This window comes from Oncorhynchus nerka, linkage group LG2 (assembly GCF_034236695.1).
Source record: "Oncorhynchus nerka isolate Pitt River linkage group LG2, Oner_Uvic_2.0, whole genome shotgun sequence".
Lineage (NCBI taxonomy): Eukaryota > Metazoa > Chordata > Actinopteri > Salmoniformes > Salmonidae > Oncorhynchus > Oncorhynchus nerka.
The window spans coordinates 64,660,522-64,688,024 of NC_088397.1; the positions used below are offsets into that span (position 1 = coordinate 64,660,522).

Here is a 27,503-nt window from a genome sequence, read left to right on the forward strand (position 1 = left end):
ACAAAAACATACTTTTACAACCCCCTCCCATCTCCTGACCCAGGCTGGGCGGTGGGTCTACAGTGGGGACGTGGAGTATCCAGTGGCGGGTCCATCCTGTCCCGTGACGTGGTGGAGGACCTGGTGGTCCCAGCCCACAGTGGTCAGTGTGTCAGAACCGCCAGGGGCCCAGCAGACACCCCGAACAAAGTCCTGGTGCCTCTTGTCTCTCAACCTGGAGTGGAGCAGTAGAGCCACATGTTTAAGAGACTGCGTACAAATACATTTTCACAATTTTATTTCATAGCTTGAGTTAACAAGCCAAAAGGATGAACAAGGGAGCAATTGTAAACAGCCCATACATCGACACTTACGTTTCCTTAAGCGCAGAGTTCATCACAGCAACAGTACAGTCATCACTGATTGAGGCAAGCAAGGGGGCACTGTGTTGGAAGGTAAGAGATCATTGTGTTAGTTTAGTCTGACAAACCATTGACTGCTGTAGATGTGCGAATTGGTGTTTACCTGTGTGATGAGAAGGCTAGGCCGGAGACCCTGCGGCTGTGGGTGCTCTGTGTCTGGCCAGGCTCTGCTCCCTGAAAGTCCTTCAGTGTCACTCGTCCCAGCTCGTCACCTAAATCAACACAAACGCCATTCTCAACAAACATATCATTAAAGCTTGGCAGATCAATCATTGAAAACAATGTGCTTGGACCACTATGCATCATGGGAAATGTAGCACTGGTCCTTACCGTAGGCGATTGTGGTCCTGTGGTGGGGATGCCAGGCTACTGATGTAGGACAACAGCTGGGCTCTACGTCTGAGACAAGATAAAATCTCCAAAGTCAGCTGGGAAACCACCAACATGCACTGGACAACATGGTTGGGCACACCTGACCATGTACATGTTTTTGATTTCCACACTTCACATGCATTGCATGTGCACTTTGAACACAACAAATGGGTAATTGGTGTGCTGTAGATGTCTAGATACTTTTGAAGTGGATATTTACAAAACACACAGAATTGTCCCAACACACAATTATTGAAATTACTAGGGTCGCTGGAAAAGTTTTATACATTAGGAAAATTAAACCACATTTTCCAAATAACCCTGTTTTTCAACATGTTGTTATAAGTTCCTACTGCAGTGACCCGCCCTGCATTTATCAGAATTCATAAGATTGGGTTACTCAAGGATATACACTTCGACAACAGAATCCAAGGCTACCTAAAAATCACGAACCACTGACAAGCCAAGATAAATTGTCACCGTCAATCCATTGGCAACAGAAGACTACGCATCTCGGCCCCGTGAAAATCCTGCTGCCTAGCTGACTGCAGTTCAGAGTGGTTCTATTCACCTAATCTAGAGGCTGGTTTGGTGGGTTTCCTCCTGTCCCAAAGCAACAAACGACCATCCTGAGGGAAGGGGAATGGAGAGAGACATCAATGAGAGGAGACATTAACAAGTTCATACAAGAACAATGTTCTCCTTTCAGTAAGTTACAACTTACTGTATCTAGCTTCATATTTCATAGCACACAATAGAAAAGCCGTATTCCAAACCGAACCGATTAAAACAGACAACCCTCTAATTAGTATTGGCTCTTACCTGGCCACATGAGAGGAAGAGGGAGTCATCGGATGGATTGCAGGACACACAAGTGACTGGCTTCGAGTGAGCTGTGGAACAGGTGACCAATCCAGTTAAATAGACAAGCTATAGAAACATGAGAAACTGCCACTGACATGTTCACCATAGTGCAGCTCAAAATACAGAGATGAGGTTTAGTTTCCTTACCATTATATGTGCTGACCACTTCACCCTGAATAAGGTCCCAGACTTTGATTCTGCAGCAGGCATAAAAAAGAAAGAACTGAGCAAGTCTTAGGGCTATGACAGCTTTAAAATGATATCTACACCAGGAAATGCAAACCAAGCTACAACACTCCCATTACCTGCAGCTGTTAAAATAGACTCACAGCCAGGCCAGTTACACAGAGGGCCTAGGTCTGTCATGCCAGTAATCCTAAATTTGCACGAGACCAGAGTATGTGAGTGGAGTTGAGCGGTCTGACATCCCGCTCATCACTCAAGGAGCGTTGCTTGCACACCGCTCAGGCGCTCCACCTTTCCAACTCTCGCTCACAGGAAAACAAACTGCTGCCCCAAATTCACTCCATTCATTAAAATCACAATTGAACCAACACCAATTTATTTTTTAACTACTTGGACCTACCATTTGGTTTTTGAAGTATAGAACCCAAACCATATGATTAATGAAAAGTATTTTAATAAACATGAAAAGGTGAATGTAGGAAGAACTCATTTCAAATAGGATACATGTCATTAAACAGAAAATACTAAATATGTCAGGAGCCAGACAGGGAGCCCAAGGAACGAAAATGAATGTAGGCTATATTTTCATTATTTCAAGGCTATAGCCTACAAAGGAATAAATTGTGAAGCATTGGAGTGTGACACAATAGGCTGGTAGGGACAAAGTGCTCAGCATTTAAACATTTTGTTGAATTAAATCATTAGTCTATAAACAGCACATAGGCTGTGACTAATTTGTATTTCCTTTTAAGTCAAACTAAAAAAAAGTATAATTTTTAGAAACACGAGTTTGGCCAGTCTGGGGCTTCAGGCTCACGCGATGGTGACTGGAGAGCCGGCCAGCAGCGGAGAAAAGACTCTCCACACTTGCAGAGCCACTGGGGACACTAAACACCCTTTTGGCCACTCTTGCCAGGCAAGTTTCATTGTTCTATAGGTAGCCCTAAAAGGTTTTTAGGCAAAATTACCCAATCAAAACAGAAAAGGTCTTTGAAAGTGGGAATATGCCAGGCCTATTGTGCCAAAAATCAATTATGGCCTATTGTTTGTATACATGACCTTTTCTGCCTAGAAAACCAGCATCTGAGTCGCCTCTTCACTGTTGACGTTGAGACGGGTGTTTTGCAGGTACTATTTAATGAAGCTGCCAGTTGAGGACTTGAGGCATCGGTTTCTCAAACTAGACACCAAGATGGCGTAGTAGTGCAGACGTGGTTTGTTGTCCTCTCGTTTACTTTTTGTATTTTATATACCTTCCGGTAATCCACCTCACTCATTGTGACACGAATCCGCATTTTTTTATAGACCCTATAGCTAAAACTTTCATCAAAAAGTAGCCAGCTATTCCCACAACTACATTACCTCTTTCGCCATCTGGCCGGTCCCTTAGTCGACACAGCGCCCCGCTGTACCACCACGACTGGTCAGCAGACGTAATTACATCAGCTGTGCCTTCAACCGGCCTTTGCTGGACGACGGAGCAGACGCTTCTACTTACCCCGGACTGCTAACTTTAAACGCTGTCTCCCGCGTGCTAGCGTAGTAACTACCTAGCGGCTTCCCTGTTTCATCTATTGCTGTACACTGGAGCCTATGATCACATGGCTACATAGCTGATGCCCGCTGGACTGTTCATTTATCACGGTAATCCACTTTGTTCATCGCCATTTTACCTGTTGTTGTTGACTTAGCTGATTAGCTGTTGTCTTACCCATTGTTGACTTAGCTCGCTCTCCCAATCAACACGTGATTGCTTTATGCCTCGCTTTATGTCTCAAATGTCAATATGCCTTGTATACAGTTTAGGATAATTATTATTGTTTTAGTTTACTGTGGAGCCCCTAGTCTCACTGTACATGCCTTAGATACCTCCGTTGTCCCACCTCCCACATGCGGTAACCTCACCCAGTATAAACAGCATGTCCAGAGATGCAACCTCTTATCACTCAGTGCCTCGGCTTACCTCCACTGTACTCGCACCCCACCATACTTGTCTGCACATTATGCCCTGAATCTATACTACCACACCCAGAAATCTGCTCCTTTATTCTCTGACCCCAATGCACCAGACGACCAGTTTTGCTAGCCTTTAGCCGTACCCTCATCAGACTCCTCCTCTGTTCCTCTGGTGATGTGGAGGCTAACCCAGGAACTCTCATTTGTTGACTTCTGTATTCGAAAAAGCATTGGTTTCATGCATGTTAACGTCAAAAGCCTCCTCCCTAGGTATGTTTTACTCATTGCTTTAGCACACTGCGCCAACCCCGATGTCCTTGCCGTGTCTGAATCCTGATTTAAGGCGGCCACCAAAAATTCTGGGACTTCCATACCCAACTACAACATTTTCCATCAAGATAGAACTGTCAAAGGGGGAGGAGTTGCAATCTACTGCAGAGATAGCTTGCAAAGTTCTGTCATACTTTCCAGGTCTATGCCCAAACAGGTCGAGCTTCTAATTTAAAAAACGAATCTCTCCAGAAATAAGTCTCTCAATGTTGCCGCATGTTATAGACCCCCTCAGCTCCCAGTGGTGCCCTGGACACCATATGTGAATTGATTGCTCCCCATCTATCTTCAGAGTTCATTCTGTTAGGTGACCTAAACTGGGATATGCTTAACACCCCAGCAGTCCTACAATCTAAGATAGATGCCCTCAATCTCACAAATTATCAAGGAAACCACCAGGTACAACCCTAAATCCGTAAACACGGGCACCCTCAGATATTATCCTGACCAACTTGCCCTCCAAATACACAGCTGTTTTCAATCAGGATCTCAGCGATCACTGCCTCATTGCCTGCATCCGTAATAAGTCCGCGGTCAAACGACCACCCCTCATCACGGTCACATGCTCCCTAAAACACTTCTGCGAGCAGGGCTTTCTAATCGACCTGGCCCAGGTATCTTGGAAGGACATTGACCTCATCCCGTCAGTCGAGGATGCCTGGTCGTTCTTTAAAAGTAATTTCCTTACCATCTTAAATAAGCATGCCCCGTTCAAAAATTGTAGAACTAAGAACAGATATAGCCCTTGGTTCACTCCAGACCCGACTGCCCTTGACCAGAAAAAAAAACATCCTGTGGCGGACTGAAATAGCATCAAACAGTCCCCGCGATATGCAACTGTTCAGGGAAGTCAGGAACCAATACACGCAGTCAGTCAGGAAAGCTAAGGCCAGCTTCTTCAGGCAGAAGTTTGCATCCTGTAGCTCCAACTCCAAAAAGTTCTGGGACACTGTGAAGTCCATGGAGAACAAGAGCACCTCCTCCCAGCTGCCCACTGCACTGAGGCTAGGTAACACGGTCACCACCGATAAATCCATGATAATCGAAAACTTCAACAAGCATTTCTCAACGGCTGGCCATGCCTTCCTCCTGGCTACTCCAACCTCGGCCAACAGCTCTGTAAACGATATCATAACCGCCATCCATAAAAGACAGTACTGTGCAGCCGTCTTAATCGACCTGGCCAAAGCTTCGACTCTGTCAATCATCATATTCTTATCGGCAGCCTCCGCAGCCTCTGTTTTTCTAATGACTGCATTGCCTGGTTCACCAACTACATTGCAGACAGAGTTCAGTGTGTCAAATCGGAGGGCATGTTGTCCGGTCCTCTGGCAGTCTCTATGGGGTGCCACAGGGTTCAAATCTCAGGACGACTCTTTTCTCTGTAAATATCAATGATGTTGCTCTTGCTGCAGGCGATTCCCTGATCCACCTCTACGCAGACGACACCATTCCGTATACCTCTGGCCCTTCCTTGGACACTGTGCTATCTAACCTCCAAATGAGCTTCAATGCCATTCAACACTCCTTCCGTGGCCTCCAACTGCTCTTAAACGCTAGTAAAACCAAATGCATGCTTTTCAACCGTTCGCTGCCTGCACCCGCACGCCGGACTAGCATTCCTACCGAGGATGATTCCGACCTAGTATAAGTACCTAGGTGTCTGGCTAGACCGTAAACTCTCCTTCCAGACTCATATCAAACATCTCCAATCTAAAATCAAATCTAGAGTCGGCTTTCTATTTCGCAACAAAGCCTCCTTCACTCACACCGCCAAACTTACCCTAGTGAAACTGACTATCCTACCGATCCTCCACTTCGGCGATGTCATCTACAAAATAGCTTCCAATACTCTACTCAGCAAACTGGATGCAGTTTATCACAGTGCCATCCGTTTTGTTACTAAATCACCTTATTCCACCCACCACTGCGACCTGTATGCCCTAGTCAGCTGGCCCTCGCTACATATTCGTCGCCAGACTCAGTGGTTCCAGGTCATCTACAAGTCCATGCTAGGTAAAGCTCCGTCTTCTCAGTTCACTGGTCACGATGGCAACACCCACCCATAGCACGCGCTCCAGCAGGTGTATCTCACTGATCATCCCTAAAGCCAACACCTCATTTGGCCGCCTTTCCTTCCAGTTCTTTGCTGCCTGTGACTGGAACAAATAGAGAAAAAAACTTTTTTTTTTTTTGCTGAACTTTAAACATCTGCTATCTGAGCAGCTAACCGATCGCTGCAGCTGTACATAGTCCATCGGTAAATAGCCCACCCAATTTACCTACCTCATCCCCATACTGTTTTTATTTATTTACTTTTCTGCTCTTTTGCACACCAGTATCTCTACCTGCACATGACCATCTGATCATTTACCACTCGTGTTAATCTGCTAAATTGTAATTATTCGCCTACCTCCTCACGCCTTTTGCACACAATGTATATACACAATTTTTTCCCCCTACTGTGTTATTGACTTGTTTATTGTTTACTCCATGTGTAACTCTGTTGTTGTCTGTTCACACTGCTATGCTTTATCTTGGCCAGGTCGCAGTTGTAAATGAGAACTTGTTCTCAACTAGCCTACCTGGTTAAATAAAGGTGAAGTAAAAAAATACAAATAAATATAAGTTTTTTTCCTATTGTGTTGACTGTACGCTTGTTTATTCCATGTAACTGTCGTTTCTGTCGCACTGCTTTGCTTTATCTTGGCCAGGTCGCAGTTGTAAATGAGAACTTGTTCTCAACTAGCTTACCTGGTTAAATAAAAGGTGAAATATATATATATATATTTTTCTTTACTTGTCTTCTTGCTCAGTTGTGCCCTGGGGCCTCCCACTCTTTCTATTCTGGTTAGTCAGTTTGCGCTGTTCTGTGAAGGGAGTAGTATACAGCGTTGTACGTGATCTTCAGTTTCTTTCTCATTACACAGAAAAGGAATAGTCTGACGAGTTTCAGAATAAAGTTTTGTTTATGGCCATTCTGAGCCTGTAATCGAACCCACAAATGCGGATGCTCCAGATACTCAATTAGTCTAAAGGAGGCCAGTTTTATTACTTCGTCAGCACAACAGTTTTCAGCTGTGCTAACAATTACAAATGGGTTTCTAATGATCAATTATCCTTTTAAAATTATAAACTTGAATTAGCTAACAATGTGCCACTGGAACACAGGAGTGATTGTTGTTGATAATGGGCCTCTGTACACCTATGTAGATTTTTTAAATTTGTAAACGTTACATGGATTAAATCAGCCATTTCCAGCTACAATAGTCATTTAAAACATTAGCAATGTCAACACTATTTCTGATCAATTTGATGTTGCACATTTCCCATGCTTGTTCAATGAATAAACAATTAATGAACATGCACCCGTGGAACAGTCATTAAGACACTACCAGCTTAGACAGTAGTAAATTAAGGTCACAGTTATGAAAACTTAGGACACTAAAAAGGCCTTTCTACTGACTCTGAAAAACACCAAAAGAAAGATGCCCAGGGTCCCTGCTCATCTGCGTGAACGTGCCTTAGGCATGCTGCAAGGAGGCATGAGGACTGCAGATGTGGCCAGGGCAATAAATTGCAATGTCCATACTGTGAGATGCCTAAGACAACGCTACACGGAGACAGGACGGACAGCTGATCGTCCTCGTGGGGGCAGACTACGTGTAACACCTGCACAGGATCAGTACATCCGAACATCACACCTGCGGGACAGGTACAGAATGGCAACAACTGCCCAAGTTACACCAGGAATGCACAATCCCTCCATCAGTGCTCAGACTGTCCTCAATAGGCTGGATTGAGGGCCTGTTGTAAGGCAGGTCCTCACCAGACATCATCGGCAACAACGCAGCCTATGGGCACAAACCCACAGTGGCTGGACAAGACAGGCAAAAAGTGCTCTTCACTGACGAGTCAGTTGTCTCTCACCAGGGGTGTTGTCAGATTTGCGCTGATCGTCGAAGGAATGAGCATTACACAAAGGCCTGTACTCTGGAGTTTCTGGACATTAAAGTAGACGAGCTCAGGGCAAGGCTCTCCTTCCAGAGAGACATCAGGGACTAACATACTGTTTCACGGAACCATGCTCTTGCCAAATATACTGTCCCCATCCATACAGCCAGTTGGGTTCTCAGTACATCGCGCAGACAGGAATAAAGAAGTCTGGGAAGAAGGCAGGCAGGGGTGTATGTTTCATGATTAACTACACATGGTGCGATTGTGATAACATACAGAAACTCAAGTCCTTTTGTTCACACAACATAGAATACCGAAAATGCCAAACGTACTCCCCCCCAAGAGAATTCTCTTCAGTTATAGTCACAGCCATGTATATTCTCCATCAAGTCGATACGACTGCCCTCAAGGAACTACATTGGACTTTACGCAAACTGGAAACCACATATCCTGAAGTCGCATGTTCTTGCTGGGGATTTTAAAGCAAATTTGAGGAAAACGCTACCGAAGTTCTATCAACACATTGATTGTAGTACTCGCGGTGCTAAAACATGCAACCACTGCTACTCCAACTTCTGGAGTACCTACAAAGCCCTCCTCCACCCTCCTTTCGGTAAATCAGAGCGACTCCATTTTGCTTTTCCCTTCCTATTGCCAGAAACTCAAACAGGAAGTACCCGTGCTAAGGACTATTCAAAGCTGGTCTGACCAATCGGAATCCACGCTTCAAGATTGTGATCACGCGGACTGGGATGTGTTCTGCGACACAAGTGACTGAGTTCATCAGTAAGTGTATAGCGGATGTTGTTCCCACTGACTATTAAAACCCAAATCAGAAGCATGGATAGATAGCAGCATTTGTGCAAAACTGAAAGCACAAAACCACTGCATTTAACCATGGCAAGGTGACTGGGATTGTTTTTTTTTTTTTTACCTTTATTTAACCAGGCAAGTCAGTTAATAACAAATTCTTATTTTTCAATGACGGCCTAGGAACAGTGGGTTAACTGCCTGTTCAGGGGCAGAACGACAGATTTGTACCTTGTCGGCTCGGGGGTTTGAACTTGCAACCTTCCGGTTACTAGTCCAGCGCTCTAACCACTACTAAAATGTCAGTAGAGAGAGTGGGGTCGCAATTCAAATGGCTCATATGTGGCAGGGTCTACAGACAATCACAGATTACAAAGGGAAAACCAGCTACGTCGTACACCGACGTCTTGCTCCAGGACAAGCTAAACACCGCCGCCCGCTTTGAGGACATATTGCAACCGACACGGCCCACTCCCCAAGGACTGTGTGCTCAGGTTCTCCATGGCCGACGTGAATATGACATTTAAATATGCTAACCCTCACAAGGCTGCCTGCCCATGCAGCATCCCTAGCTGCTTCCTCAGGGCATGCACTTTCAATCTCCCTATCCCAGTCTGCTGTCCCCACATGCTTCAAGATGTCCACCATTGCTTTCTTGTGTACAGGAACAAAGGTAACTGAACTAAATGACTATTGCGCCATAGCACTCACTTGTCATCATGAAGTGCTTTGAGAGGCTAGTTAAGGATCATATCACCTCTACCTTACATCTTAGACCCACTTCAATTTGCATACCGCCCCAATAGATCCAGACGATGCAATCGCTGTCGCACTGAACACTGCTCTATTCCATCTGGACAAGAGGAATACCCATGTAAGAATGCTGTTCATTGACTTTAGCTCAGCCTTCAACACAACAGCATAGTACCCTCCAAGCTCATCATTAAGCTCAGGGCCCTGGGTCTGAACCCCGCACTGTGCAACTGGGTCATGGACTTCCTGACGGGCCACCCCCAGGTGGTCAAAGTAGGATACAACACCACTTTGCTGATCCTCAACAAAGGGGCCCCACAAGGGTGTGTGCACAGCCCTCTCCTGTACTCCCTGTTCACCCATGACTGTGGCCACACATGCCTCCAACGCAATCATCAAGTTTGCAGATGACATTAGTTATAGGTGTTATTAGCTACAATGATGAGAGCCTACATGAAGGAGGTGAGGGCCCTGGGAGAGTAGTGCCAATTAAATAACCTCTCACTCAACATCAAAAAAACAAAGGAGCTGATTGTGGACTTCAGGAAACAGCAGAGAGAGCACGCCCATATCCACCGTCAGGACCACATTGGAGAAGGTGAAAAGCTTCAAGTTCCTCAGCTTACACATCGACAATCTGAAATGGTCCACCCACACACAGTGTGGTGAAGGCGCAACAGCGTCTCTTCAACCTCAGGAGGCTGAAGAAATTTGTCTTGGCCACTAAGAACCAAACTCTTACAGATGCACAATTGAGAGCATCGGGTCGGGCTGCCGCAATCGCAGGACTCTCCAGAGGGTGGTGCAGTCTGCACAACGCATCACCAGGGGGGACACTGCTTGCCCGCCAGGACACCTACAGCACCTGATGTCATAGGAAGGCCAAAATGATCATCAAGGACATCAACCACTGAGCCTCGGCTTGTTCACCCCGCTACCACCTAGAAGGTGAGGTCAGTACAGCTGCATCAAAGCTGGGACGAGAGACTGAAAAACAGCTATCGGAAGGCCAGCAGACTTAAATAGTCTAGGATAGGGGACAGCATTTGGAATTTTGGACAAAAAGCATGCCCAAATTCAACTGCCTGCTACTCATCCGCAGAAGATAAGATATGCACATTATTAGTATATTTTGATAGAAAAAACTGAAGTTTCTAAAACTGTTTGAATCATGTCTGAGTATAACAGAACTTATGTAGCAGGCCAAACCCAGAGGACAAACCATTCAGATTATTTTTTTTGAAGTCACCCTCTTTTTAATAAGTTTTCATTGGGAATCCAGATTTCTAAGGTACTTGCTTGCCGTTCCACTAGATGTCACCAGTCTTTAGAAATTGCTTGAGGTTATTCCTTTGTGTAATGAAGTACGGCCATCTTGAACGAGGGTCACTTCATGTGTACTGTTTGATAGAGGCGCATGACCAGAAATCATGCTTCAGTTTGATTTATTCCTGTATTGAACACAGATCATCCCATCTTTAACTTCATTGATTATTTACTTTTAAAAATACCTAAAGTTGTATTACAAAACTAGTTTGAAATGTTTTGGCAAAGTTTACAGGTAACTTTTGAGATATTTTGTAGTCACTCTGTGCAAGTTGGAACCGGTGTTTTTCTGGATCAAAAGCGCCAAATAAATGGACATTTTGGGTATATATGGACGGAATTAATCGGACAAAATAACCATTTGTGATGTTTATGGGACATATTGGAGTGCCAAAAGAAGAAGCTTGTCAAAGGTTTATTTCTGCGTTTTGTGTCGCAGCTGCAGGGTTGAAATGTTATTTTGTTTATGGAGGTGCTATCCTCAGATAATAGCATTGTTTGCTTTCGCCAAAGAGCCTTTAAGAAATCTGACATGTTTGCTAGATTCACAACACGTGTAGCTTTAATTTGGTATCTTACATGTGTGATTTCATGAAAGTTAGATTTTTATAGGAATTGATTTGAATTTGGCCTTCTGCATTTCCTCTGGCTTTTGGCCAAGTGGGACGCTACCGTCCCACATATCTCAGAGAGGTTAATAAATGTTTACAAACTGATTTACTAATTTCAAAATATATATACTGTATTATATTCTACTGTAGTTTAGTCAGTGCCACTCCGACATTGCTTGTCCTAATATTTATATAGATTTTACTTTAGATGTGTGTATTGTTATAAATTGTTATGATATTACTGCATTGTTGGAATGAGGAACAAGTATTTCGCTACACCCGCAATAACATCTGCTAAATAAACGTATGTGACCATTAAAATTTGATTTAATAGTTGGACACTATCACTGCACTCCCTCTTGCACTTGGTCCTCATCTTTGTAGCGCACCTTGATTTTGCACCCATGTTTTACCAGTTTCTTTATGAAAATATTAAGTGAACCCTATGTTAGTAGCTAAAGCAAGGGGGTACCGCAGCACACAAATGCATGCAGCACACAAATGCATGCTTGGCCAGGAAAGCCCCGAGCTTGTGAAGTGAGCGCTTACTGGATTGAAATTACAAGTGGGTGAGAAGGCCAACGCTCCCAGCCTTTGGGAATATCGCAATTCGAACGCTTCAGTCAAATTGGTCACACTCCGCTCCTCGCACACATACTCTGAATGAGACACACAAGTAGAGACTGCCCCCTACTGACCGGTTGTCCATACTGCCGCTGATGGCATGGCTTGACCCAGCAGGGCTCACGCTGGTAACGATGTGATCATGCTCGAGTTTGGCGAACCGTTTCTCCAGCAGACTCTCATCCTCTGATAGCTCCCACAGCTCAACAGCACCTACAACACCAGTCAAACCACATTTGCATCAACACTTTTGTATAGCTCGCAAATAATCTAGATGATGTCTGCCTGAATTACGCCCTCACGACGCCAGGACAGCGGAGTCAATCACCACCTTCCGGAGACACCTGAAACCCCACCTCTTTAAGGAATACCTAGGATAGGATAAAGTAATCCTTCTCACCCCCCTAAAAGATTTAGATGCACTATTGTAAAGTGGCTGCTCCACTGGATGTCATAAGGTGAATGCACCAATTTGTAAGTCGCTCTGGATAAGAGCGTCTGCTAAATGACTTAAATGTAAAAATGTTAAATGTAATCATTGTACTTTTAACTATATTTCCCTCACTTTAGACCAGCCTTATTTACAGCAGAATATGATATGCATTTAGTAATGATTACTGTCATTCCTACTTACCAGAGTCAGATGCAACTAGGACACCCCTCTCTGAAACCCACTTTACATCTGTGATGCCTGCCTCTGTCTGGACACCAGCCTTACAGAAGCCCTCGTTGGGAGACTGCTTGGGATCACAGTAGATCCAGATGGAGCCCTGCCAGCACCTGCCTGTCAGACTGGAGGCCCCCAACAACAGGGTGCCATCTATGGGAAGAAAATAGAAAAATGTCAATAGTTGAATCATATGGTGTCTTGTGCCTGTGCTGAAGTGCCATAGAATAGGGTGGCAGGTTATTTAGCATAGCTAGCTAACTATAATTGTTAGTTTAGGTCCAACGTTAGCTAGCTAGCTTGCAATATGATAACGTTAGAGGAACTAGTAACGCACCATTGAAGCGCTTTGAGATTGTTATGAAAAGCACTATAGAAATATCAATTATCATTCTCTTCGAAATAACAAGTTAGCTGTAGCTTGCTAAAGTGTGGTACAGTCAATTTTACCATAGAACAAACATGACTTTACTGTGTGTTATTGCTGTTAATGATATAGGTTATGACTTGTGTCACTTTATTTTGCGACAACAACGTGCTGTGCCGGTAGTTAGCTAGCCCTTTCTAATACCCATGTGTCTGGAAGCTAACTATCACACAAGGCTGCATCAAACACTAGCTGTGTGACTTTGCTTACCTCCCCTGTACTGCGCCGACTCCAAATGCTTCTCCATACACGCGGGGGCATTTGGAGGTATGTTCCATCCGTTTTCCTTTATCATATTGGCATTTACTATACTTTTCATCCAGGCAACTCTGATTCACTCAGGCTAGTGTTTGCAATACAAATAATTATTTGTACAATAAATGTAATAACTTAGCTAGCTATTCGAGAAACCACGGACTACGAAACTAATTTATTTAGGTTTACGTTCTAGTACTGCATCGTGCACGCCAGAAATGAATGAACTTTCAAACAGCCAAAGAACTCCATCGTGTACGTTCCCCAATTATCTTCCATGGGTCGCGCGATGCATTCTGGGCGATTCTGGACAAGAACACTCCCTCAAGAAGTCGATAGCTCAAAAACCCAACATTAGCATGAAGTACAACATTACAATTATTTTCAGAGATGTGAGATAATTAACTTGTTCTCTATAGTATCGTATAGCTTTCAACTCGTGACATACCGTACTTCAAGGAAATAGTCTGGTTTCTCGACTCATACCCTGACTTTTATTAAGAAGGGATTGCGTGACAATTTGCTAATTTAGCAACCGCGTGACGCAACATGACAACATGAACTCAAGTGGTCGACAGTCTGCTGGGCAGAGCATTATACGTCTCTCCCATTAATTTCCAGCTCGGATTCTTAGCCCATACTTGTATACCTTTTAATGGGGTGATTGTAGTCGAATCGGGTGTTTTCTAATACTGACATAGTGAGATTGTAGACTCCTACATGCATACCACAGATTATCCATTATATTTACCAGATACTTAAGTGGCCGCTCTTGCAATGAGAAGAGAAGTCTTAAAATGGAAGGCAGTAGGAAGGAGGCAACATCAAGTGGGACCATTCTATCCAATGAGAAGGTAGATAGGTGTGTGGACAAAAGGCACAACTCAGCTGTAAAGTGCTTTTTTTCTCCAAAGCTGCCGGGATGTCACACGTGTTCTACTTTACATCAGTACACTTGTAACAACCGAAGCATTACGAAACTTATATTCGATCAAATATGCCATTCCATTTCATGTTAACCAAATTCGAAACTCATTGACTGCTATACTCCTTGCTTGGTGAGCGAAAAAAATACAAAACCCCACCTGCTGGAGAAGAGCTATTTGGGGCGCAGTTACATGTTCATGGCTAGGATGGATCATGCTTTTTTTGGGGGTTAAGGTTAGGAAAATAGTTAGGATTAGCTAAAATCCCCCAAAATTAAAATTGCCGTTATTTTGACCCCCAAAAATATTCATTTTAGCCAGGGTTGTACAATATTTGTATAACTAACCAAAGATAGAGCAGAGCCTGTCGTTTCCAATGGGAGCAAATTCATCATAGTGGGCAGAATAAGCAAGGAGGTGGGCAGAGGCTAGGATGAGCTATTGGCACGTTCTAGAATTTATTTGCACATTTCCGTTGGGGAACGCTTACTTCTGAAGTGCACGTGTGCAACAACTAAATTAGCCCTTGCACTCAAACTTTGGCAGTCTTTACAGATTCTAGTTTTGGAATACAGAAAACTGTATGGAGATCAAATGTTTCATCGATGAGAAAATGTGCAGAATGTCGGCCAAAATCCATCGCTTCTCACACTGCCAGCCACTGTGCTTCCTCTCATCATCATATTTGGTAGTGAGTGGAAACACCAAATGGATGCTTCACATTTATATATTCGGTGAAAATTCTGTGCGGTTATCCCTCTCACTTCTCCTCTTCCTCTGTTTATACAACTGAGGTACAAGGGCTGCAGTCCAAGCACTTTATTTGAATCTCCTCAGCCCTTACACTAGCCACTTTCGGGGAATCCCTGTTGCAACCAGATGCAGTTTGATTGCCATCTTAAGTGCCAGTCCAATTCATTACCGTTGCCCCCTTGGCCCCCAATTTCGTTTGAGGGAGTGAGTGAAGAACTTTGATCACTTGTGGGGTTGATATGACCTACAATTCAGTGCAAACTGTAGTCACGTGTTATTCTATTTTATGTTTGACCTTTATTTAACTACGCAACTGAGTTAAATTCTTATTTACAATGACAGCCTACCCCGGCCAAAAGCTTCCCTAACCCAGACGAATTGTTTGCTGCCCTATGGTACTCCCAATCACAGCCAGTTGTGTTACAGCCCAGAATTGAACCAGGGTCTGCAGTGACACCTCTAGCACTGCGATTCAGTGCCTTAGACCGCTGCACCACTCAGGAAGCCTTTTCCTACTCTGGTGGCCACGAAGTGTCAAATTTAAATCAACATTTCGGCATGTCTGTCAAAATTATGACGCTAGCTTGCTTTAAAATATACAGTACCAGTCAAAAGATTGAACACACCTACTCATTCAAGGGTTATTTATTAATTTTTACTATTTTCTACATTTTAGAATACTAGTGAAGACATCAACTATGATACAACCAAAAAAGGTGTTCAACACTTCAAAGTATATTTTATGTTTGAGATTCAAAGTAACCACCCTTTGCCTTGTCTTGGCATTCTCTCAACCAGCTTCATGAGGCAGTCACCTGGAATGCTTTTACAACAATCTTGAAGGAGTTCCCACATATGCTGAGCAATTGTTGGCTGCTTTTCCTTCACCATCTCAATTGGGTTGAGGTCAGGGGGATGCAGAACTCCATCACCCCCCTTCTTGGTCAAATAGCCCTTCCACACCATGGAGGTGTGTTTTGGGTCATTGTCCTGTTGAAAAACAAATGATAGTATTACTAAGTGCAAAACAGATGGGATGGCGTATCGCTGCAGAATTCTGTGGTAGCCATGCTGGTTAAGTGTGCCTTGAATTCTAAATATATCACAGTGTCACCAGCAAAACACCCCCACATCCATGCTTCACGATGGGAATCAAACATTTCAAGATCATCCATTCACCTACTCTGCGTCTCACAAAGACACGGCGGTTGGAACCAAAAATCAAACATTTGGACTCATGAGACCAAAGAATAGATTTCCACCGGGGTCTAATGTCCATTGCTTGTGTTTCTTGGCCCAAGCAAGTCTTCTTCTTCTTATTGGTGACCTTTAGATGTGATTTCTTTGCAGCAATTCGACCATGAAGGCCTGATTCACGCAGTCTCCTCTGAACAGTTGATGTTGAGATGTGTCTGTTACTTGAACTCTGTGAAGCATTTATTTGGGCTGCAATCTGAGGTGCAGTTCATTGACGATTTCTTAGGCTGGTAACTAATGAACTTATCCTCTGCAGCAGAGGAAACTCTGGGTCTTCCCTTCCTGTGGCGGTCCTCATGAGAGCCAGTTTCATCATACCGCTTGAAGAAACTTTCAAAGTTCTTGAGAATTTTCTGGATTGACTGACCTTCATGATGATGGACTGTCGTTTCTCTTTGCTTATTTGAGCTGTTCTTGCTATAATATGGACTTGGTCTTTTACCAAATACCAAATCTTCTGTATACCACCCCTACCTTGTCACAACGCCACTGATTGTCTCAGACGCATTAAGGAAAGAAATTCCACCAATTAACTTAAGGCACACCTGTTAATTGAAATTGATTCCAAACAGCTACCTCATGAAGCTGGTTGAGAGAATGTCAAGAGTGTGCAAAGCTGTCAAGGCAAATGGTGGCTATTTGAAGAATCTCAAATATATTTTGATTTGTTTAACACTTTTTTGGTTACTACATGATTCCATATGTGTTGTCATAGTTGATGTCTTCACTATTATTCTACAATGTAGAAAATAGTAAAATAAAGAAAAACTCTGGAATGAGTAGGTGTCTCCAACTTTTGACTGGTACTGTGTGTGTGTGTGTGTATAGATAGATAGATGAAATTGATTTCCGTTGTTAAATTGGCTTAGTCTCGTAGCGAGGAGCCTATCAAACATAGCTAGCTTCATTTACATTTACATTTAAGTCATTTAGCAGACGCTCTTATCCAGAGCGACTTACAAATTGGTGCATTCACCTTATGACATCCAGTGGAACAGCCACTTTACAATAGTGCATCTAAATCTTTTAAGGGGGAGGGGGGGGTGAGAAGGATTACTTTATCCTATCCTAGGTATTCCTTAAAGAGGTGGGGTTTCAGGTGTCTCCGGAAGGTGGTGATTGACTCCGCTGTCCTGGCGTCGTGAGGGAGTTTGTTCCACCATTGGGGGGCCAGAGCAGCGAACAGTTTTGACTGGGCTGAGCGGGAACTGTACTTCCTCAGTGGTAGGGAGGCGAGCAGGCCAGAGGTGGATGAACGCAGTGCCCTTGTTTGGGTGTAGGGCCTGATCAGAGCCTGGAGGTAGAGGTGCCGTTCCCCTCACAGCTCCGTAGGCAAGCACCATGGTCTTGTAGCGGATGCGAGCTTCAACTGGAAGCCAGTGGAGAGAGCGGAGGAGCGGGGTGACGTGAGAGAACTTGGGAAGGTTGAACACCAGACGGGCTGCGGCGTTCTGGATGAGTTGTAGGGGTTTAATGGCACAGGCAGGGAGCCCAGCCAACAGCGAGTTGCAGTAATCCAGACGGGAGATGACAAGTGCCTGGATTAGGACCTGCGCCGCTTCCTGTGTGAGGCAGGGTCGTACTCTGCGGATGTTGTAGAGCATGAACCTACAGGAACGGGCCTAAATTAGCTTCATGCACATGTTTTTGGGAATTTTGAAATGTATTGGTATAAATGTCCAAACTAGCCAGTTATAACTGTAGCTAGCTACGTTAGCTTGCTAGGTACTTAATAGCTGTAGGTTGGTTGTTTTTAAGCTCAATTTCAAGATTTCCACCAAGGACGTTGCATCTCCGATCATCACTCTCCCTCGCTTGGGCAAGGGACATTTAAGGTACACTCGGATGTGACTATGTAAAACGTAATTCAAGAGCTGAGGGTTTGGGGCCGAGGGATGTCTACTTTGAGTTTGGACTGTTGCCAAGGTTTACATATACTGCATTTTTGAAACAGAAACCCAAAAGTGAACTACATACTTCCACTTCCTGGCTCCACACAGCTGGAGGTTTTGGTTGTCACAGCCACAAAGTCAAAATAGCTTTTTGGTCTTATTTTAAAAAAGGTTAGGCATAAGGTTAGCAGTGTGGTTATAGTTAGGTTTAAGGCTCAGTGCAGTCAAATATGATTTCACTGTGTGTGTATATACGCACACACACACACACACATTTCCACACTATGGACGTTGGAAATTGTAATATATTTTTCACAATATAATGCCCTTTTAGCGTAAGCTGTTTGAAAAGGCCGCCTGAAATTTCAGCCGGTTGTGGTGGGATGGCGTTTTGGCACCAGAATGTAAATTAGTTTAGACCAATAAGAAAGAGTTCCAAACATCTCTGCCAATAACAGCTAGTTTTCAGTTTTCCTCTCCCCACAAAGACCACTCCCTGACAGTCTTAGCTAAATTCTTGCTTGCGAAATTGCTCTTTCTAAGGTATTTTTGTTTCTGCTTGACCATTTTAATTGAAAAACAATCACAGTAAGGTACTTAATTGTTCCTCCCAAATTATTTGATATCAAGATAAAAACAGCTGCATTGGACCTTTTAAAATCAGATTTTAAGAAATAATACAAATAGGCAGGTTTAGCCATAATTATGACTTTGTGGCTGTGGTAACTAGTGACGCCACTACGTTGGGACTGTTTTATGGTAGTTTTAAAATTTTATTATTTTTGATCTGTGTATTTGAACAAAATGTTTCAGTAAAACAGTCATTGAGCAAAATCTGAAAGACAAACAGTGTAATATGAGGGCACTAACATGTTCTCCATTCAAAACATCTGTTGCAGATTTCATGTCATCACAAATGATAATCTGAGGGTGATAAGAGAAGCCTATTTAGTCAAATTCAACATTGATATAGCAATCTGGCTACTGAACGTACACTGAATCCAGGTAAGACTCAAATTTTCAGGAAGTGTTTGTTAAAACACTAACTTGGCTGCTCTTCACCATTGTACTGTTGGCACACATTTGTAGTACATTCTTGTCTTTTGTTCACTTTTACCTTAGATCATCCAATTAACAGTTCATGCAGAATTTGTTTTCAGTAACTCTAAATCCCCATCATAAAGAACCCAAGCAGACTGGTGTAAGCCCCATCTTCACCTGGTTAGGCTTCAGTGGTCCCCAACTGTGAAGCCTGTTGACTCTGAAGCTGTTGGATCTTAATATTCATCACCTCAATTACAGCTAGAAGACAGAACAAAAAACACAGATAGGAAGGGATGAGCAAAATAAAATACAAGTTATATTGCATTTAAGTGAAATACTTGTATTACAAATATGACAAACGTTTGTATTTGTGTGTGTTACCTTGTTTCAAGCCATGTTTCTCCTGCAGAGCCGGTTGAACCTTCTCTATCTGCTTGGTGAGGAATTCTATTTTGCGCTTGAAAAACTCTTTTGTGCCATCAACATTCTGCAGAAACATTTCAAATGAGGCTTACAAACTCATATTATACAGACAGATTTCCAAATAATTGTACTAACAAGCAAATAAATGTATATGGAACAGCAGAGTTGAACAAAATATAGTCAAATGACTCCTGGGTTCTCTGAACAAAACAAAGTTTAAAAAACAAGTGAAACTTGTAGGAACGATCTTTCAGAATGGGTCTTGTTTTCCTTTTTCCTTTGCTACAGTGTGCCTTCATGAACACAACCCTGATAAATGCAAAGGATTGGGTCATGTCAGCATACACAAAATTAGAAGATATTATTGCTCCAGCTGGGCAAGGTTAAAATAAAAAAATATATATTTGGTCCTGGAAAACAGATTACTTACCCAAAGTGAACTTATGCGTCAACTGTACAATGAAGAGTATTAGCAATTTGTTATCAATTACTTTTCTGCCCACCTTTTCAACGTAGTATCCTGTCCCCACATCCACTAAGACATGTTCCACGTCATTAAGTGTTCCAGGGACGTACATCTAATAGCAAGTGATGTTAAAAGGACAACAGAAAACTTCCAACTACGGTACACTAATGCATACTGAAGATATTGTAGCCGAACTCGGGTCCAGTGACTGTCAAGTCAACACCTTAACCGTTACGCCAAGAGGTCCGAACCTCTTGACGAGGTATTATAGTTGGGTTAAGGTCGCTACACTACCCCCTTTCTTACGAGAGATTATGTCCCCACTATTCTCTATACTAAGTCCTTCACTTATACACACTTCTCCGATTGCCTCACAGGCACCATCCCACTTCTGATACCAATGTAGCGAATTTGTTTATTTTTAATTAACTAAGTAAGTTAAGAACAAATTCTTATTTTCAATGACGGCCTAGGAATAGTGGATTAACTGCCTGTTCAGGGGCAGAACGACAGATTTGTACCTTGTCAGCTCGGGGGTTTGAACTTGCAACCTTCCGGTTACTAGTCCAACGCTCTAACCACTAGGCTACCCTAGCCCCGACTGGGATACCTCAACTGTTACACCAAAAGGTCTGAACCTTTTGATGAGGTTGTTGGGTATTGGGTTAAGGTTTCTACAATATAAAATGGCAGAGAAGGTGCTGTGGACTCATTTTCATTTTTTAAATACTGTATTTAACAATGCACCTTCAATCAATCTCAAATTAGAGTAATCAAGTGTGTTGAATGTGAGAAAAATTAGTTTGCTTGTATGTTTGAAGACTAAGAGGCTTTCAGTAGGCAATTTCAGTAGGCAAGTACAAAAAAAATACGTATATAGGCATCTCCGATCATTAACATAAGGATACAGAGCTTGTGAGCGGCACCAGCAATTCTTTTCCTAAAAGAAAAAGATCAAATGTAAATTATCAATTGAAGTGTCATACTTACAAACACCAATGTGGGGTGAGATCTTCATAAAATATCATTTCAATCAATTTATTTCAGTATCTGTAAAAGCTTCCATACAAAACAAAAACTGAACAAAACATAGGATGCATTAACAGTGTAGTTCGAGGAGCTCACCTGCATTGTTTTTGTTGAGGACACTCAAACTGTCCTTAGCTTCTACATATTTCATCTGGACAACTTTGAGCTGACCTATAGAGGAGGTCAAAAACTCTGCCTCCTGCAAATAAAATTAAGAAAGAATCAGGTGATGCAACTTAGACGGTTGGGTAGTATGTTTTGGTCACTTTTGAATGCTGGCGGTGATTTCACTCTACTGGTAGCATGAGACGGAGTCTACAACCCACACAAGTGGCTCAGGTAGTGCAGCTCATCCAGGATGGCACATCAATGCGAGCTGTGGCAAGAAGGTTTGCTGTGTCTGTCAGCGTAGTGTCCAGAGCATGGAGGCACTACCAGGAGACAGGCCAGTACATCAGGAGACGTGGAGGAGGCCGTAGGAGGGCAACAACCCAGCAGCAGGACCGTTACCGCCTTTGTGCAAGGAGGAGCACTGCCAGAGCCCTGCAAAATGACCTCCAGCAGGCCGCAAGTGTGCATGTGTCTGCTCAAACGGTCAGAAACAGACTCCATGAGGGTGGTATGACGGCCCGACGTCTACAGGTGGGGGTTGTACTTATACAGCCCAACACCGTGCAGGACTTTTGGCATTTGCCAGAGAACACCAAGATTGGCAAATTCGCCACTGGCGCCCTGTGCTCTTCACAGATGAAAGCAGGTTCACACTGAGCACATGTGACAGACGTGACAGTCTGGAGACGCAGTGGAGAACGTTCTGCTGCCTGCAACATTCTCCAGCATGACCGGTTTGGCAGTGGGTCAGTCATGGTGTGGGGTGGCATTTCTTTGGGGGGCCGCACAGCCCTCCATGTGCTCGCCAGAGGTAGCCTGACTGCCATTAGGTACCGAGATGAGATCCTCAGACCCCTTGTGAGACCATATGCTGGTGCGGTTGGCCCTGGGTTCCTCCTAATGCAAGACAATGCTAGACCTCATGTGGCTGGAGTGTGTCAGCAGTTCCTGCAAGAGGAAGGCATTAATGCTATGGACTGGCCCGCCTGTTCCCCATACCTGAATCCAATTGAGCACATCTGGGACATCATGTCTCGCTCCATCCACCAACGCCACGTTGCACCACAGACTGTCCAGGAGTTGGCGGATGCTTTAGTCCAGGTCTGGGAGGAGATCCCTCAGGAGACCATCCGCAACCTCATCAGGAGCATGCCCAGGCGTTGTAGGTAAGTCATACAGGCACGTGGAGACCACACATACACTACTGAGCCTCATTTTTACTTGTTTTAAGGACATTACATCAAAGTTGGATCAGCCTGTAGTGTGGTTTTCCACTTTAATTTTGAGTGTGACTCCAAATCCAGACCTCAATGGGTTGATAAAAGAACCACTACTGAAGGACACCAATAATAATAAGAGACTTGTTTGGGCCAAGAAACACAAGCAATGGACATTAGACCAGTGGAAATCTGTCCTTTGGTCAAGAGTCCAAATTTGAGATTTTTGGTTGCGACCTGTCTTTGTGAGACACCATGTTAGTGAAAGGATGATCTCTGCATGTGTATTTCCCACCGTTAAGCATGGAGCAGGTGTGATGGTGTGGGGGTGCTTTAATGGTGACACTGTGATTTATTTAGAATTAAAGGCATACTTAACCAGCATGGCTACCACAACAATTTGCAGTGAAACGCCATCCCATCTGGTTTGGGCTTAGTGGGACTATCATTTGTTTTTCAACAGGACAATGACCAAAAACACCTCCAGGCTGTGTAAGGGCTATTTGACCAAGGAGGAGAGTGATGGAGTGCTGCATCAGATGACCTGGCCTCCACAATCCCCCGACCGCAACCAATTAAAAAAAAGAAGTTATTTATTTCACCTCTATTTAGCCAGGTAGGCAAGTTGAGAACAAGTTCTCATTTACAACTGCGACCTGGCCAAGAATAAAGCAAAGCAGTACAACACATACTAAAACAGAGTTGCACATGGAATAAACAAAACATACAGTCAATAATACATCTATATACAGTGTGTGCAAATGAGGTAAGAAAAGGGAGGTAAGGCAATAAATAGGCCATGGTGGCGAAGTAATTACGATATACCAATTAGACACTAGAATGATTGATGTGCAGAAGATGAATGTGCAAGTAGAGATACAGGGGTGCAAAGGAGCAAGATAAATAAATAAATACAGTATGGGGATGAGGTAGTTGGTTGGGCAATTTTCAGATGGGCTATGTACAGGTGCAGTGATCTGTGAGCTGCTCAGACAGCTGGTGCTTAAAGCTAGTAAGGGAGATATAAGTCTCCAGCTTCAGTGATTTTTGCAATTCATTCCAGTCATTGGCAGCAGAGAACTGGAAGGAAAGGCAGCCAAAGGAGGAATTGGCTTTGGGGGTGACTAGAGAGATATACCTGCTGGAGCACGTGCTACGGGTGGGTGCTGCTATGGTGACCAGTGAGCTGAGATAAGGCGGGGCCTTACCTATCAGAGACTTGTAGATGACCTGAAGCCAGTGGGTTTGGCGACGAATATGAAGCGAGGGCCAGCCAACGAGCGCGTACAGGTCGCAGTGGTGGGTAGTATATGGGGCTTTGGTGACAAAGCGGATGGCACTGTGATAGACTGCATCAAATTTGTTGAGTAGAGTGTTGGGGGCTATTTTGTAAATGACATCGCCAAAGTCGAGGATCGGTAGGATGGTCAGTTTTACCAGAGTATGTTTGGCAGCATGAGTGAAGGATGCTTTGTTGCGAAATAGGAAGCCAATTCTAGATTTAATTTTGGATTGAAGATGCTTAATGTGAGTCTGGAAGGAGAGTTTACAGTCTAACCAGACACCTAGGTACAGAATGGTGTCGTCTACGTAGAGGTGAATCAAGGAATCACCAGCAGCAAGAGCGACATCATTGATGTATACAGAGAAGAGAGTTGGCCCGAGAATAGAAGCCTGTGGCACCCCCATAGAGACTGCCAGAGGTCCAGACAACAGGCCCTCCGATTTGACACACTGAACTCTGTCAGAGAAGTAGTTGGTGAACCAGGTGAGGCAGTCATTGGAGAAACCAAGGCTTCTTGTTTAGTCTGCCGATAAGAATGTGGTGATTGACAGTCAAAAGCCTTGGCCAGGTCGATGAAAACGGCTGCACAGTACTGTCTTTTATCAATGGCAGTTATGATAACGTTTAGGACCTTGAGTGGCTGAGGTGCACCCATGACCAGCTCTGAAACCAATTTGCATATCGGAGAAGGTACGGTGGGATTCGAAATGGTCGGTAATCTGTTTGTTAACTTGGCTTTCGAAGACTTTAGAAAGGCAGGTTAGGATAGATATCAGTCTGTAGCAGTTTGGGTCTAGAGTGTCTCCCCCTTTGAACAGGGGGATGACCGCAGCAGCTTTCCAATCTTTGGGAATCTCAGACGATACGAAAGTGAGGTTGAACAGGCTAGTGATAGGGGTTGCAACAATTTTGGCAGATAATCTTAGAAAGAGAGGGTCCAAATTGTCTCGCCCGGCTGATTTGTAGGGGTCCAGATTTTGCTGCTCTTTCAGAACATCAGCTATCTGGATTTGGGTGAACGAGAAATGGTGGGGGCTTGGGCGGGTTGCTGTGGAGGGTGCTGGGCAGTTGACCGGGGTAAGGGTAGCCAGGTGGAAAGCATGGCCAGCCGTAGAGAAATGCTTCTTGAAATTCTCAGTTATAGTGGATTTATCGGTGGTGACAGTGTTTCCTAGCCTCAGTGCAGTGGGCAGCTGGGAGGAGGTGCTCTTATTCTCCATGGACTTTAGTGTCCCAGAACTTTGAGTTTGTACTACAGGATGCAAATTTCTGTTTGAAAAAGCTAGCTTTAGCTTTCCTAACGGTCTGTGTATATTGGTTCCTAACTTCCTAAAAAGTTGCATATCACGGGGGCTATTCGATGCTAATGCAGAACACCACAGGATGTTTTTGTGCTGGTCAAGGGCAGACAAGTCTGGAGTGAACCAAGGGCTATATCTATTCCTGTTTTTTTAATGGAGCATGCTTATTTAAGATGGTGAGGAAGGCACTTTTAAATAATAACCAGGCATCCTCTACTGACGGGATGAGGTCAATGTCATTCCAGGATACCCTGGCCAGGTTGATTAGAAAGGCCGGTTCACTGAAGTGTTTTAGGGAGCGTTTGACACTGATGAGGGGTGGTCGTTTCACCGCAGACCATTACGGATGCAGGCAATGAGGCAGTGATCTTGGTTGAAAACAGCAGAGGTGTATTTGTAGGGCGAGTTGGTTAGGATGATATCTATGAGGGTGCCCGTGTTTACAGATTTGGGGTTGTACCTGGTAAATTCATTGATAATTTGTGTGAGATTGAGGGTATCAATCTTAGATTGAGATGGTTTGGGATGAGTTGGACCACAGAGTCAAGGAAAAGCAGCCAAACAAGTGCTCAGCATATGTGAGTACTCCTTCAAGACTTTCGGTTGAGAGAATGTCAAGCGTGTGCAAATATGTCATCAAGGCAAAGGGTGGCTATTTGAAGAATCTGAAATATAAAATATATTTTGATTTGGTTAACACTTTTTTGGTTACATGATTCCATGTGTTATTTCATAGTGTTGATGTCTTCACTATTATTCTACAATGTAGAAAATAGTCCAAATAAAGAAAAACACTTGATTGAGTAGGTGTTCTAAAACTTGACAGGTAGTGTATATCTACATTTTGAACAGGATTATCTATTTTGGATGCAATGTTAATGGAATTCATGGGGAGAGAAAGACTATGGCAGAGTGCTCCCGTGCGCACTGATTTAAAGTAACAATATTCGCCCTGCGTAGCATCGAATGAGCCGCAATATCATGCTTAAGTGTCAAAGTCGATATCCACGTTTATAATCATAGGGTCATTAGTTATTTATGGGCTTTCAATTTATTTTACAGTACAAGCGGAGGGTCACGTGAACTAGCAATTTAGAGGTTGGTTGGTTTGTTAACTACAGTGGTTGGCTACTGCCACCAAGTTGTTGTTTTATCAGATATAGCCTGTTCCAGTTTGCAGAATGCATACAGGTATTTGAATATAAGCTAGCGCGCGAAAAAGGGAATCCGGACAGAGTAAACATTTAAAATGTAGGTGTACTGTAGACGCATGACCTGTTCGGAATTCCATGACTAGAACTCCATTATCAGAATACAAAAGCTGCATAAACTGCCAAGTGTAGACACTGCCTCGCAACCATAATTACATTCCAAACCCAAAACAGCTCGGTGTAAACAAGCGCAGTGGTAGGATCTGAATCTTCTGCCAACCGGTAATGTAATTAGCTAACGTTAGTTACTCAGATGGCATGACTAGCTAATCAGCTGGGCTGGCACAAGCAAACAGTAGAAAATAATGGCCCCAGAATGACTTCAACCGAGATTCAAGATCCCTCTGTTACCTGTTCAAATTGAGTCTTTAGTCCCTCCAATTGAGGAAGGGAAAGCTCTGTCAGATTTACCGCCATGTTGAAAAGTGAGACAAATCAGATTGACCCTTCTGACTAACGTATTTCCAGTTTGAGAAAACGCCCTTTTCATTGCGAAGGTGCAGAAGTAGTGATATACTGACCCCTACTGAGGGATATTCCTTTCTAAACCAAAGTGCAAGGAATGCTTGGCAAATATACTGCATTTTTATTGTCAAGCATTTATTTATACATTTATGTACACATTTCACTAGCATTCAAAAAGGAAAATCAAAGGATAAAACATTGTTTATATTTAAGAAGGCAGCCTTAGCAGATAATACACACAAGCAAGTCTAAAATCACATCCTCCAATTCATGTTTTGGGGATCAGTGGCTTCGGATCAATGGTGTTACTAAATTCATTCAAGTTTGTGTGTTTGGGGATGTCCTTTCACAGGTAGATGGGGAGTCCGTAGACCATGGGTGCTTGAGGCCTGGCAGGACAGGGCCATGTTTTTATTTAACTAGGCAAATCAGTGAAGAACAAATTCTTATTTACAATGATGGCCTAGGAACAGTGGGTTAACTGCCTTGTTTGGGGCAGAACAACAGATTTTTACCTTGTCAGGTCAGGGATTCGATCTAGCAATCTTTCGGTTACTGGTCCAACACTCTAACCACTAGGCTAC

At 43.6% G+C, this 27,503-nt stretch overlaps 2 protein-coding genes across 4 annotated transcripts; both read right to left on the minus strand.

Annotated features, from left to right (window-relative positions):
• Nucleotides 1–26: 26 nt before the first annotated feature.
• LOC115139726 (methylosome protein WDR77-like) lies at nt 27–14,301 on the minus strand. Of its 2 annotated transcripts, none has more exons than XM_029677436.2 (10): nt 13,495–14,301; nt 12,825–13,010; nt 12,265–12,403; nt 1,785–1,834; nt 1,596–1,666; nt 1,345–1,402; nt 732–806; nt 505–613; nt 354–422; nt 27–214 (listed from the first exon to the last, which is right to left on the minus strand). In XM_029677436.2, exons 1-10 carry the CDS (start codon nt 13,601–13,603, stop codon nt 58–60), a joined length of 1,023 nt encoding a protein of 340 aa, XP_029533296.1. In that variant the 5' UTR covers nt 13,604–14,301; the 3' UTR covers nt 27–57. The 2 variants fall into 2 exon arrangements, with proteins under 2 accessions (XP_029533296.1, XP_029533305.1); XM_029677445.2 differs by having other exon boundaries at nt 732–800; nt 13,495–14,299.
• A 1,546-nt stretch (nt 14,302–15,847) lies between these two features.
• On the minus strand, nt 15,848–26,914 carry LOC115139738 (prefoldin subunit 5-like). Of its 2 annotated transcripts, XM_029677465.2 has the most exons (7): nt 26,806–26,914; nt 21,426–21,528; nt 21,209–21,240; nt 20,338–20,412; nt 19,793–19,898; nt 19,586–19,669; nt 15,848–16,208 (listed from the first exon to the last, which is right to left on the minus strand). In XM_029677465.2, exons 1-6 carry the CDS (start codon nt 26,869–26,871, stop codon nt 19,590–19,592), a joined length of 462 nt encoding a protein of 153 aa, XP_029533325.1. In that variant the 5' UTR covers nt 26,872–26,914; the 3' UTR covers nt 15,848–16,208; nt 19,586–19,589. The 2 variants fall into 2 exon arrangements, with proteins under 2 accessions (XP_029533325.1, XP_029533316.1); XM_029677456.1 differs by lacking the exon at nt 15,848–16,208 and having other exon boundaries at nt 19,115–19,669.
• Between the last annotated feature and the right edge of the window lie 589 nt (nt 26,915–27,503).

Coding starts and splice junctions, on each gene's coding strand:
- LOC115139726 (XM_029677436.2), bottom strand. CDS start 13,603: ATGAAAAGTATAGTAAATGCCAATATGATAAAGGAAAACGGATGGAAC. Junction 1,835..12,264: donor AGCGGCAGTATGGACAACCG/GTCAGTAGGGGG, acceptor TGCCTGCTGCAG/AATCAAAGTCTGGGACCTTA. Junction 423..504: donor CTAGCCTTCTCATCACACAG/GTAAACACCAAT, acceptor CTTCCAACACAG/TGCCCCCTTGCTTGCCTCAA.
- LOC115139738 (XM_029677465.2), bottom strand. CDS start 26,871: ATGGCGGTAAATCTGACAGAGCTTTCCCTTCCTCAATTGGAGGGACTA. Junction 21,529..26,805: donor TAAAGACTCAATTTGAACAG/GTAACAGAGGGA, acceptor TTTTATTTGCAG/GAGGCAGAGTTTTTGACCTC. Junction 21,241..21,425: donor CCTCAACAAAAACAATGCAG/GTGAGCTCCTCG, acceptor TTTTTCTTTTAG/GAAAAGAATTGCTGGTGCCG.